Source organism: Epinephelus lanceolatus, chromosome 9 (genome assembly GCF_041903045.1).
Source record: "Epinephelus lanceolatus isolate andai-2023 chromosome 9, ASM4190304v1, whole genome shotgun sequence".
NCBI lineage: Eukaryota > Metazoa > Chordata > Actinopteri > Perciformes > Serranidae > Epinephelus > Epinephelus lanceolatus.
In genome coordinates this window covers 3,945,129-3,959,165 of record NC_135742.1, presented here as the reverse complement: position 1 = coordinate 3,959,165, position 14,037 = coordinate 3,945,129, and the positions used below count along the sequence as shown (strand labels likewise).

Genomic DNA, 14,037 nt, shown 5'->3' with positions numbered 1-14,037 from the left:
GTGATGAGTGAACCTGAAGAAGCCACAGGCGAAACGTGTTGTTCGCTCTCAATAAAGTCACAGTGTGTTGAAAATTTTGTTACTTGTGTAAGTTTGAATGCAAGAATATTTTGCATTGACTCGTGTCATACGTGTGTGAAATCGCTGGATTAATGAATGAACTTCCATGGGTACATCCTCAACATCATACCTCTCTGGAGGATCTCAATGCTGATTGGATATCATGGTGCAAATTGGTTGCTGTAATTCAGATTTTTTAACTCTCACTAAAAAGCAAATGACACAAAATCACAGTATTTGCTTCATTTCTGGTGCTTAATCTGTGTATTTCGAGTAATTCGTAGTGAGTCCATCATGTCCATTGCGCTGCTTGGCGGGAATCTGCACCTAATTGTGTCTTTACATTGACTTTACATATAATTCACTCACGCAAATTGTTTTATTCGCACCCTGTATGAACACAACATAAGGCGGAGAGAGCACACCTCCCTGCCCTTCCACACGCCTATGTGAAAATCACACTCTTCACTTCATTCGCATAATTTGTGTACACCACCCAGTGGGATTTTGCATGTAATTGCATCTTTATATTGACTTTGCATATAATTCACTCACCTGGTGTGAACGCAATACAAAGCACAGAGAGCACACCTCTCTGCCCTTCCATGTGTAAATGAGGAAAACCTGAGGAAGAGAGAGCAAACCTCCCTGCCCTTCCATACGCCTACATGGAAAGCCTAAGGCAGGGAGAGCAGCAGCAAAGACCCCCGGGAACAGAACAGAGCAGCATCAATGACAAACAGAAATGACATTGATAAGTCAGACACAGCATGAAAAGGAGGAGCTGGGGTGGAGGCAGGTTGCAGAGGAAGCAGCAACAGTAGGCAGGCCAGAACAGTTTAAATAAGGCGCCCTGAATGAGATTTGCCGATTGGTTGCATAGAAAGGAATCATGTGATCTATCAGCTGACTCCCTTCATCAATCAGCTGCTCCATCAGTTGACTGGGCTGCTTGATATCAGCTGATGTAGCTCGGATGTGACCTGAGCTTGACATGGTGTCCTGCCTGAACTAACGCTGCGCTCAGTTTTCCTCTGTGATGTCTAGAAAAGGACATACATGATGGACTTTACGGCGACATGGCTATAAACTTGCCTTGTAGAGTCAATGTGTCATGTTGTTGCTGTCAGATTAAAGCCTCCTATTTCCTGCTCTTAGATCAGTTTCAGGATTACACGATGCTCTTCAAGAAGGGGAAATTACCCAAACTATAGATCTTAATGACAATGAATCATTTTAGCATTTGGAAAGTTTTGTGTCCTCAAGATAAGTTAAAAGTTGACATTTTGAAGATTTTAGCTAGAAGGTATAATAATGATACTTTGAGCTTGTTTCACGTTAAGTTGAATCTGAGTTAACTCCGATTTCATGGATTATAAAGTTGAACATTTCCTTTCCCACGATCGCCACTGTGTCTTAAACAGAGGTTTATTCCATATGTATTATACATATACATTAGGGTGTTGGTAGGGTGTGGACTCGTGACCTCAGCATCTCTTAAATTGTGGCAACAGCTCTGCGATGCCTCTGAGTGGAAACCTGAATCTAAATCATGTCAATGTTCTTCGGAAAACCTCCACAGTGACTGAAGAGACACTCATTTCCAGTGTGAGGACAGAAAGTGACTTGTCACCTGATTGCATCAACACAACATGAAACTGCTTCCGCTGTTTGGAAGACAGGAAGCAGAGTTACTCTGTTGGTTAGAGAGCATGCGGCTCATTATCACACCACAGCAACAAGTGGCACCAACTGTTTTTATAGACGTTTTATATGAGTGAAGATATCAGGAAGTCAACGTCTAAACCATGAACAAACGAAAACTGAGTAAGTTATATTTAACTTTAAGATGCTGTCGTGCAATATTCAGGATATTAAGGCGGTTTATTTCCTTAAATGATTATTAGTGAAACTGACCTCCTTGTAAAAACCTTTATTGTGCCAAAAGCAGAAGAAGAACATTTTGGATTAATTAATATAGTGTGGTGCAAATAATAGAAGGTAAATGAAGTCCTTATGTGACAAAACTGATTTTTTTTATTGTAGAGGAAATACTAATTCTTTAGTTCTTTACTTTACGTAAAAGTGGCGTATTTTACTGTAAAAATACTCCATTGTAAATTCCTACATTCAAAATCCTACTTAAGTAAAATTAGACAAGTGTGAAAAGTGTGAAAGCGTCATGTCACTGTTGTAGCTGCTTGAGTTTTAACTCCTTAATACACAGTTTAGTCGTTACCACTAGTATTTTACTTAAACATTTCCATTTATGTGACTTTGCACTTTTACTCCACACATCTCAGAGGGAAATATTTTACTTTTTACTCCGTTTACATTTATCTGACATTAAACCAGCAGTTCCCAAAATGTTTTGGTTTGTAATCTCTTACAAACACTGTTTATTTTAGGCCACTTGTCACATTTCAGATATTTATGAGTTGTTATCGGTTCCTCCAAAAAGACACATTTCCTCTCTAAACTTCTCACGTGGTTTCATGTTTGAGGTCTGAACAGGTTAAATTCCAGCATTTCCCCAAAAAGCAAAGGTTAGAGATGATCATCTCACAACCTGTCAGGTTTGTCTGGTGACCTTCTAGAGGGGCCCAACCAGGGGTGTAAATATAAACAGTGCAGGTAGTGTGGTTGCACTGGGGCCCATTGGGTATGGGGGGCCTTGCAAATAATTCAGATTGCCACCTCAGAATGACACCTGTGTTCAAACAAGAACTCACATTAAAGTAAAATGGTGCCATTTGTTACAGGCTATATGCCCTGAAAAATGCAAACTCATATCCGTCATGATTTTCTTACCTTTTCTTTTTTTTTGTAGTCAGTAGCAATATATAATAAAAGTATAAGCTCATTAGTTCATAGCCATTGGTAGCTTTGTCACCTTCTACCTATGCCAGTCCTCAATGCCTATGTGCAGTTTCACATAGATTGACCACGTCAGTGAGTAGAAAAACGTGGGACAGACAGAATGACTGACTGACAGAATGACACACTGACAGTTTCTGTGATTATGTACAGCATACCATACCATGACTTAGTCATACCAAACATTAGAAAACAACACCAACATTGGTCCACAGGGGGAGCCACAGCGATCGGTCGCATTTTAGTCATTTATAAGCATTTTTCTGTTGTTATAGCGCCACCCAGTTGCCAATTATTAGTCGTGGACTTTTCACGTCAAGATATGTCGCGCAAGGTACCCTGGTTGCGTTGGCTGTCGATGTTCTGGGACGCCGTGTCAACTTCAGCCTGTTACATGCATTGTGTGTTTTCAAAAGAAATTTAGTTCAAAATAAATGCAGTATGTTGCTACAACACATTGACGTTTTTTTTTCTCTTCAACAACAAGCACACGTGGTTACTTTTAGCCAACATACACACATGGTTGGGTTTAGGAACCTTACGGGATGTGAAAACCCACCCTCCCGGGTGAACATCAGCCCCTACCGCCAACCCTACTCAGACTTCCACTGCCTTAAGTTTCATTGTTCTGCTGCTACGTCTCCCCCCGTGCCGCCAGGCTCCGTTAAACAATAATGGGGAACAACCGTGAATCTTGCCGGCATGAAAGGATGGCTTTTTTCATCTGTGTCTGACATCAGAAGTCACTGACCAAGCACTGGTTTGAATCCGTTTGTATTTCTACACACCAGACCTTTTATGGCGTATTTTTACTCTGTCATTTGGACATTTTATTAAAATGATCTGAGTACTTTGTTCACCTCTACACCTCACAGACATCTGAAATGTGACAGTGGGTCAGAAGCCAAAAAGGTTTGGTCTTCAAACATGTAATGTGTTTTATATATCAAATGTTTTTTCTCTAAGTCTAAATGGAGTAAGTACAACATTTCCAGCTGAGGAAAAACTGAAGCAGAACATGGAAATACATGATATAAAGCTCATGTACCTTTAAACTGTACTTTAGCACAGTACTTGAGTAAATGTACTCGGTTACTTTCCACCTCTGGAAAATAAATCCTTGTACAGACAGAGACAGAGTTACATGATGAGTCAGGGGAAAGAGGCTGATGCAAGTTTATTTGTGTATTCCTATAAAAGAAACTGATGTATTGACACTTGTTTCACTGCGAGTGTGTGCATGTGTGTGTGTGTGTGTGTGTGTGTGTGTGAGTGTGAGTGTGTTGCCTCTTTGTTCCACTCACAAACAGTGTTTTGGTGCATTGTAAATGAAGCACAGACGTGTCTTTGTGCGGTGTGAATGGACAGCGGCCCGGCCGAGTGCAGAGTTTAAGAAAAGACAGCGAATGTCTGCTGACAGGACAATGGCTCTCTGTGCTGCTCTTCTTCTGCTGTTTGACTCCACAGTTGTTCACGATTTAAAGCTGAATTTCACCCATGATGCATCTGAAGGCCGGGCATTCAGTCCAGACACTTTGGGACAGTAAACAAATCAGTGTGGGATGTCAGTGCATCTGTGATCTGTGATAAAAACACAGTGAACAGTTTTACATTTTGCTTTAGTATTGACAAAAATCTCTCTGAATCATGAGCGCTGAGGGGCAGAGGTCAGCTCCAACTTGTTCCACCCAGAGATGAACTCTTGACACTGTCTGGTACTGTCTTTGGATGTGTGTCAATTACAGAAACAGATAAGCATTTTGGGAAATCGTGCAGTATGCCATCCCCTCCTGAGTCAGTTTCATCTCTGTGAGCTCAGTACAGAGAAAGATCCAGCCAGCCTGCTCCTCGACCCAGGGCGTTAAATATGCAGCTTGGTCAGTGGCCGTCAGTATCTGATTCTGAGGCACAAGACACCTTTAAGCGCTGCATGAGATGCACCTGGCTTTTAACTGACTCCAGTCTGAACCCATCCACAGCAGTGGCGTCGTATAAAGAGAAACAAAGTACAAGGTGTCAACAAACTCAGGATTTTAACCCAGGAAGCGGCTGTTTGTGTCTCGTATGGAACCCCCCCCCCAGCGTCTCCTCATACGGTTCATATGTGTGATATTCATAGGAATGTTATGTGCTCGCAGTCAGTCAGTACGTTGGTCAGTCAGCGAGACAGTGATGACTGTGCCTGCGCGAGTCTCTGTTAATAATTCACGTTAATGTTGCAGCTCGTTGTTTGACTGGTTCATGGAGGCACTTCAGAAACATTACAATATGATATCCTACGTAAATATACACACAACAGTTCATATGATATCCTACGCATAAGTGCCCTACCGGTGACATTACGTCCTTAACATAAAGTTACGGAGGTTAGGTTTAGGCAAAAAAAAAAACATGGTGACGAGGCAAGCTTAAAATGACTCAAAGTTTACCACATGGTTCCGAACACCAGTCTCCTGAGGGAAGTCCCGTGTTTTGTGACCTATCCACCACCCCGACCTCCAACCTCATGGGATCACTTCCTTCTTTATTTTCACTCCTGTCAGCGCACTGGTCACGTGATCGCAGCTTTCCAAAATTTCTGGTTTGTGCACAAATTACGGGCTCATGATTACGTGGGATATTTACACATTTTGGTGGATTATTTTTCCTTGGAAGACTTACAGTGCATGAGCCTGTTTTTTAAACTATGTTAACCTCATATGACGTCTTGTCGCTAACTTGCTTAAATTACATTAAACTAGTCCATACCCATTGAGTACAGCATACCATACCATGACTTAGTCATACCAAACATTAGAAAACAACACCAACACTGGTCCACAGGGGGAGCCACAGCGATCGGTCACATTTTAGCCATTTTGAAGCATTTTTCTGTTGTTATAGCGCCACCCAGTTGCCAATTAGAGTTAAATTTCTCCAGTCACCTTGAGGCGTCCTGTTCTACATATCTACCAAGTTTAGTAAAAATCCATATGGCGGTTAGGCCTAGATAAGAAATGAGCTCTCTAGCGCCCCCATTTTGTTTGATGGGGTCAATAATGGAGGGGTCCCCTCAGATTATGTGTGGTCATATGCCTACAAAGTTGCGTGGTGATGGGTGAAACCCTTGAGATGTTATACACCTTTATGTGATGAGCCACGCCCTCCGCAATATTCATTGCCTTATAGAAGCTCAGTTTTAGTAAGTTTTCCAACTTTTGCCAAGAGGGAACTTTAGATATTGGTCCCTAGATTATGTTCACCCAGTTTCATGCAGATCGCTCAAACTTCCTAGGAAGAGATCCATTTGAAGTGTTTTTCAAAACATTCAAAATGGTGGAAAATCTATATAAGCGGAAGTTATGGGTTCTTGAGGCAAATGTGTTCCTCATGAGGAGAGGCATCTCTGTGCAAAGTTTCATGTCTCTACGACATACGGGGCATGAGATATGTCCATTCAAAGTTTGACATTTCAGTCAGTTGCTATAGCGCCCCCCTTTGGCCAATTGATGTAATATTGCTTCATTGGCATCCTCCCATGACCCTCTACCACTGTGCCAAATTTCACATGGATTGACCAAGTCAGTGAGGAGAAAAACGTGGAACACACACACACACACACACAGAGTTTTTGTCATTATATAGTAAGATTACTAATTACATTCTTTCTAACATAACCAAGTAGTTTGGGTTGCCCAAACCTAAAGTAGTTTTGGTGATGAAACCAACGTCTCCTGGTAACACAGAAGTTTATTTTGAAAAGACAGTGTGCATGTTATAAACAGAAATTAGTACTCCATCCCTGAGCGACCAAAACTGTCACTAAAGGGGAACCTAGCGCTTTATAGTTTGAAGATTAAGGCCTCAGACTGAGCTGCTGGATTAGACAAGTTGGGAGTGAGAAGGTGTTGATCCAGAGGTGTTTAGCCTAGCTTAGCACAAAGACTAGAAGTGGGGGGAAACTGTTAGCCTGACTCAGTTTAAAGGAAAAAAACCTTCCCAAATGAATTATTATAATAATAGTGATATTATTTCAGGGCCATATTGCCTCTGGATAAATGTAACGTCCTGACAGTTTGTAACAGCATTTTTTTTGTTGTTGAGGAAAATGAGTTTAAAAAGTGATCAATTCACTATATTTCTTGCACTTTTTGGCACCTTGTATGATATGGGATGCACATATCCATTGTATGTTTGGTATTGTGTTGTATCGTACTGTATGTTCTGTGTTGTGACTGCAGCATGGGTGAACGGCCCAGAACAAATTTCTCACTTTGTGAGACAATAAAGTTAATCTTGAATCTTGAATCTTGAATCTGATTTGTCATTTGGACTTGCGATAATAGGCTCTCATGACAGCAAATTTAGCATGTATTCACATCTATTTCTGTTGCTCTACGTGAATTCGCCACCTTTATATTTTCACTATAAGATGATTAAAAAACATTCAGTCAAACTCGAGAGGACTCCATATCAGCCGATTTATCTGCTGGCTTTAACATAAAAAAATAAATAAAATAAAAACAACTTATTTGCATCTGCACCTCCATCATCTCCCTCCTGTCTCCTTCTCAAAATAATTAGTCTATATTTAGCTGAGGAAATAAATACCCGTCAGTCTAATAGGTCCCCGGGGCAGAAACATAATCAAACACTGCTGAGATCTCAGGGGACGGGCCGCAGTTCTGAATAGAAACGATGAGAGTTTCTGCAGATGAGGGTACAACAACATTCCTCAGATGACTCCGAGGCAAAGAAAACATTTTTTTCTGTTTCACAGGACAAAGTGAAAATTAAATGTTTGCAGCTGCTGGGCTCACTGGTGACTTAAAGTCTCACATTATTATATAACTGTCTGTAAAATGTATGACTACATCTCTCAGACAGGACATACTGTGATAATGAGACCAGCACCCTGAGCAGGAATACGCAGGTCGCTGTAATCATGAATACAATGTCAGGTTCTTCTTTAAAAAGCTCCGATAACCAGGTTAACTAACAGCCACAGGCTGTACTTTCCTGTGTTACTGAGTGTCATCTTTTGAAACAGCAGTAAGTCAGTTCCTGCACTTCATCATTCAGTATCTCAGATCAGAGTGACTCAACAATGGGGTCAGGACCTGCAGGGCAGCCGGATATTAACACGAATTACAGGAAGTTGGGTAGTTAGACTTTATAATAAAAGCTGCAGAGAAGTTTGAGATACAGTTTGAGATACTGCAACCGCTGTGCTCTTAACCCTGTTTTATATGTGACTGCAAAATAGACACAAACATTCTCTGAACCTATCAGCAAATTTTACCACTGTACATTTCTGCAAAACATGGACATGCTCATTTATATATTATTATGTAGCAGGTTTGTTGAAACGTTATGTTTTGACAATGCTATGATTTGGGAACAGATCATGTTTGGGCTTAAAATACATGGTTTTGGTGTCAAAATCACGGTTGGAGAAGCCATCGATGTCTCGTTAAAAATCATTGTTCTCATGCCACTATCCTGCTGGAAAAAAAGAAACAAGTCACTAAAAAACATCCACATTTGGAGCCTAAAGAGTCGCTGGAAACGCAGCTCTAAAAACAGCTGGTTTTGTCATTTGTTGGTCTCAAACAGTGGTCTGAATCTTGGCAGGTGTTTCACCTAGATTTCATGCAGTCCACCCCGCCATCGACCTCCTAAAAACAAAGTCAGGTCACATCACTTTAAGCGTTGGTTTGCAGACACGAACAATGCCAACATTTTCTTCTGGCTGTTGCCTGACGGCTGACGAGAATCAGCTTCTGGTGGGAACCGCCAGTATTTTAGAGGTTCTGGTGTTGCCAGAGGATATCCAGGCCGAGACTTCCTTTTCCGTGCATCTTCCATTGTTTCTCTATAAACAGGTATTTGCATATGAATGTAGTTAAATTTTAAAGTTAAATAAAAAGCGAAATAACCGTTAGACAATAGCTGATGGGTTCCGAGACTGAATTTCGGCCGATGTGATCTACCTCTCCACATGAGGCCTGCTCAAACATGATTGGTTGATACAACTCAGACTACAAACAGAAACCAGAACCTTTTGACACCAGACTCTCGTCCTGATTCCTCCAAATTCTGCCCTCATACAGAAATCTGTTTGTAGAGTCCTGAGGTCATTTAGCATGTTAGCATTTAGCATGCTGTACAGCTGAGGCTGAAAGGGTTTTTAAAAGTATTCAGTCATGAATTTAAGATGGCCCACAGAGGGGAAATGTAGGTGTTGCAGCAGCACAAGGGCAGAATAAAGTACAGATAAATCAAGAGAGTAAAATAAATTATTAGAAGTGTATAGAATAAGAGTAAGTGTCTCCCTGTCTCTATATGTATGCCGAAGGAACTCCAGCTCTGGGACACAGTTTCGAGTTCTGCCTGTTACATGCATTGCTGTTTACATACAGCCTCTTTCAAAATAAAGGCACAACATCGGTACAACATCGTGAATTGACGTTTTTTTTTTCCTCCAACAACTAATGCACATGGTTGGATTTAGGAAAAAAGAACAGGGTTTGGCTTGAGGACACGAACACCGCTCTCCTGGGTAAAAGTTGGTGTTTGTTGGACCCATCCACCACCCTTCCCATCCGCCCCACTCAGCCTTGTGCCGCCTTATTTTAGTTCTTGACCCCGTGTTTTCCCCTGACGCTGCTGGGCACCGTTAAACTTTAACAGCCACCAGCAGCTCATTATGCCGATGTTAAATGACGCCTTTTTTCGTTTCTGTCTGATGCCGCAAGTCAGTGCCCAAGCAACAGATTTCGACGACTTTGGAGTGAGACCAGATTGGCAAGTTTGACCTGAAGATGGCGCAAGATGAAATCATAAAAGATCAAAAAAGTTATTAGGTTCAGACCTAGTGCAAACTAAACTTGACTGCCGGTTTGTGCAGTCAGTGTTCATTATGCCAAACACAGGTGATGAGCCAGCTGCAGAGATGATAGCATTAAGCTAGCTACTGTAGCAACATATGCACAGAGTGTGTGTGTGAACATTTGGCCTCTGACTGATCTGAAATCTCACCAAGAACTCCAGTTGTCTCTGTTACTTCCCTCCAGATCCACTCTCCATTTGTCATGCCTCTAAATGAATTCGTTCAGCAGCTGTGGTCACGTTTTCATCTCAATTTGTATCATCCGAGGCAGATTTGTGTCCACTCACATCTCTGTATGGATGTTACATGCAATCCTTCTGCTTTTAAAATGTAAAGATCAACGTCTGAATGAAAGTCAAGGCAATTTTTATCCGACAGATATTAAATTTCACTCTAAATGATTAGTTTGATTCATATTTGGCGATTGTGTTGAAGTAATTATCTGTATTCATGATGTCGTCATTTACACGTTGAGACTAAAACTCATTATAGAATGGTCTCTTTAATGATGATGATGTTTCTGTGAACCCTTGTTAACGTCCTCCTGCTCTCCAGGTTTCAAATGGTTTGGGAGCCTCACCAACCTTTCCGCCCGCCGCCCGTCAGAGAAGACCAACATCAAGGCAATCCCAGAGCATGATGGGAGCCTCGGTGGTGCCAAATCAGCAGCGGTGGAGCAAGCGGTGGATGACATGGAGGACTGCCTCCACAGCCCCAGCTACGCCCGCTCCAGCGAGATGTACACACATGTGGGCACTGTGCCCCGCAGCCAGAAGTCGAAGAGCTGCAAGGGGCTGAAGGAGAAGAAGAAGAAGAAAGAGGAGGAGGAGGAGAGGGTGAGTGGAGGGCAGAGCCAGTGGAAGGCGGGGGAACATGTCCGAGACTCCCCTCTGCTCAGTGCCCTGTCCATCCTCAGTGTGACCAGCCTGGACCGGCCTGTTTCTGCCCGGCCGCTGCCCGCCACCCCGACACTCAGCCGGGCTTCACCTTTGACCTCAGCACCCGAGTCTTGCTTCTGTGATCCTCCAGCGGACCCCATTAGGAGCCAGGGGTCTTTTTTACAGAGCAGGGATGCTTTAGAATCAGGTAGAGCTATGGAGCCCTCAAACATGGCAACTAACGGCCCCAAAGTGGCTCCGTTGCAGGATGTGTATGTGCCGATGGACCCGATAGCTGAAGCAGCTCGCAGCCACGTGGGCGAGCAAACAGAGAGGCAGCGAGGCGTCACCAGCACACAGGAAACCACAAGGACTGTGAACGCCTCGCAGGAAGTGAAGCGTGTTGACAGGTGAGAAAGTGAATTCATGACACTTTGAGAAAGATGCAGCGACGATCCCAAAAATAGTCTGTGGTTTGTTTTTTTATAGTCTGCTCTTTAAACTTCAGTTCAGGGGATATACAGCACGGATTAAAGCTACAGGTCTCCTTCCTGTCAACTCTCATGTAGGTTTAAGTCTTATTTTCTCATGAATCTCTTGTTGTGGTGAGATTATTTCAACTTGTTTCAACTGCAAATCAGCTTGTTTTAAGAATTTAAGAACTGAGTGACTTGATACTGGACAGAATAAGGCTGCCTGCTGCACTGGATAAATTTATATTTTTTTATTTTTATAACAGTATCTTGTTTTTTTGTGGCACTAGAAATCTTTTTAAACACAAACATATTAAGGGAACATTTAAACTCCAAGTACATAGTCCAGAAATAATCTTACAATTCAGTGTTAAAAATATCATTTTAATTTATGTAAAACTTTAGACTCTATTTTGAATATTAACTGTAATGAATAACACCACCAATAAAGATAAGGAACTAAATAATATAACAAAACCCTAATGCTGTTTTAATACCAGTCGTATATAATTCATCTTATTTTATCGTATAATTTGACTAAAAAATAATCACATGCAATTAATCATGAGCTGTTATGTGTTACTATTAGGGACTGTTCGTTACTTATAAAAGGGACGGGGGTGGTGCAGAGAGGGGGAGGCATGTCAAATAATTTATCAAACACTGAGGAGGGACTTATGCTTTGTTTATTTTGGCTGATGGGAGGGGCATAAAACTTAAAAATGGTTGTATCTGTACTTATTTTACTACAGATATTTTGTTTTAAAAGAAAACATGCCTTCCAAACCTGTCAGGATTTTCTAAAAATCACCAAAATGACAACTTTAAAAACAGGAATTGTCATTGGATTTTCACATTTACGACGGTATCTCATGTAAAAAAAAACATTTGCATGAACTAACCAGCACGACAAGTGTGAAAAACCAAAAAAAATGTTTTTAACTCCAGGATTTCGTCTGCAACTTTTAACTTTCCAACGTTAAAGTGGAGGGAGGGTCATGCCACAGTCACTTACTGTGCAGTAATATTTATGGTATTTATATATATATATCTTTAAAGTCAATATACTACATGTCTTTCAGTTTATCCCCTGCAGCTATCAATCATGGACATAAAGATTTTAGATTTCATATTATTTAATTTATGCAATTTGTATTTTTGTAATATTTTCATCCTTATTGTAGCGCTCATTTTTTTTTTTTTTTTTTTTTTTTTTGCTTTTTGTATCTTGTGTCTGACTCTTGAGCTGCTGTAACTTGAATTTTCCCACTGTGGGATTATAAAGTCTTATCTCTGAAGCTCAAGGAAAAATATTTGTAGCTTCAGGGACTTTTAAAAAATAGATAAATAAATTAATAAGTTAACAAAAAATAATTAAAACAAAGTCACACCCCTCCCCCTCCTCTGATAAGTAAAGAACAGTCCCTTGCAGTTTACTATGATTTCAAAAAGTTGAAATATTATTAGAATAAAGTCGCAATAAAACAAGAAAAAGTCATTAAAATAAAATAAAGTTTCAATAAACAGCTGCCCTGACATGCATCATCATTAAAATACATTAAATTCAGTAGTAGTTGTGAGAGCGGACATGCGCAGTAGCTCGCTCCTGCCGCCGCGCTTCAGTCAGTCAGCTGGGTCCCTCTGAGCGGCAGTGCGGGTCGGAGCGTGCGGGACAACATGTGTGAAGTCGGGGACGTTAAGTGTCGGTCAGTCCGCTGCGGGGAGGGACAGACAAGGTGAGAGGACTCATGTTATAGTTAATGTAAAGTCTGTAGTGTCGGGCTGAGACTTTAGAGGACAAATGTGATGCGTTTAAGTGCTCCAGGAGTTTTCTACAAGTTGGACATTTCTTAATATTTGAGCTTGAGTTATTTGTGTTCAGTGTGTAGTTTGTGTGTAGTTTGTGTGTGTGATGCTTTCAGAGCAGAGACAAACGTGTTTTCAGTTAGTTTGATGCCTTTAAACATGAAAAGCTTCAGACCAGTAAAACATTTACAACCAGTCGACTTTGATGAGAGAGAGGGCTGGTCTGCTGTCTGTCTGTCTGACTGCCTGCCTGTCTGTCGGTCTGTCTGTGTTACATGGAGGAGTGCAGGCTGAAACCGGACCGGGCTGTAAATTACATAAGAGGAGGAATTTGATCCCGCTCTGCTTCCAGTCAGAATAGTGATAAGAGTTTTTTGGCAGAGATGCAGCAGCCTGTTTCACTTCATGCTGTCTGTCTGTCTGTTTGTCCGTCTGTCTGTCTGTCTGTCCTACCTGCTCCTGGCTGACCTGATTTACACCTGAATTTGATCTCTGGCTGTTACAGGAAGCTGTTTAACATGTGACACCAGATATTTTCTCACATCATCGCACAGTGTAGATGTCGCCTTCAGGCTGTGACACTTTTCTGACTTTAGGGACTGTTCTTTACTTCTCAGGCGGAGGGGGTGGCTGGGGCGTGAAAGTCAGTGTTGTTCGCTAGTCACTGACATATCCAAGACTGTAATGTATAGCATGAAAATCAATGTTGTTGCTAATCACTAACTGTGAAGTAAAATTAAAATAAAAATTCCACATAGCATTTCGTATAGGGTAAAAAAAAAATCCCTCAATTTTTTTTCATAAAAAATATCAGTGGCATCATGTAAACAAACTGACATTTAAAGGGTTAAAATTCTGAAAATGAATGAATATAAAAAACCCAATTCAGTGAAAGTGGAAAATTATATTATTATATGATATTTTATGAAACCTTTTGTGCACATTTCTTTTTGACCTCTGGACACTTCACGAAAAATAAAATGCATCAAAATGAAAACAAAATAAGAAAAATAAAAATTAAAACAAATAAAAATGTATCATTAATTATCATTTTAGTATGGGAGGAAAAATA

General features: G+C 41.0%; 1 protein-coding gene across 2 annotated transcripts in view; it reads left to right on the top strand.

Annotated features, from left to right (window-relative positions):
- The first annotated feature begins 1,760 nt into the window (after positions 1-1,760).
- The window catches only part of sh2d3cb (SH2 domain containing 3Cb), a 60,292-nt gene continuing 48,015 nt past the window's right edge, over positions 1,761-14,037 (top strand). Inside the window, exons 1-2 of one of the 2 annotated variants that reach the window (XM_033619808.2) lie at positions 1,761-1,887; positions 10,364-11,096. In XM_033619808.2, the coding sequence (XP_033475699.1) occupies positions 1,869-1,887; positions 10,364-11,096 (752 nt within the window). In that variant the 5' untranslated portion in view covers positions 1,761-1,868. Of the gene's footprint in view, positions 1,888-10,363; positions 11,097-12,755; positions 12,896-14,037 lie in introns of those variants that run through there. The other variant, XM_033619809.2, reaches the window with a different exon arrangement.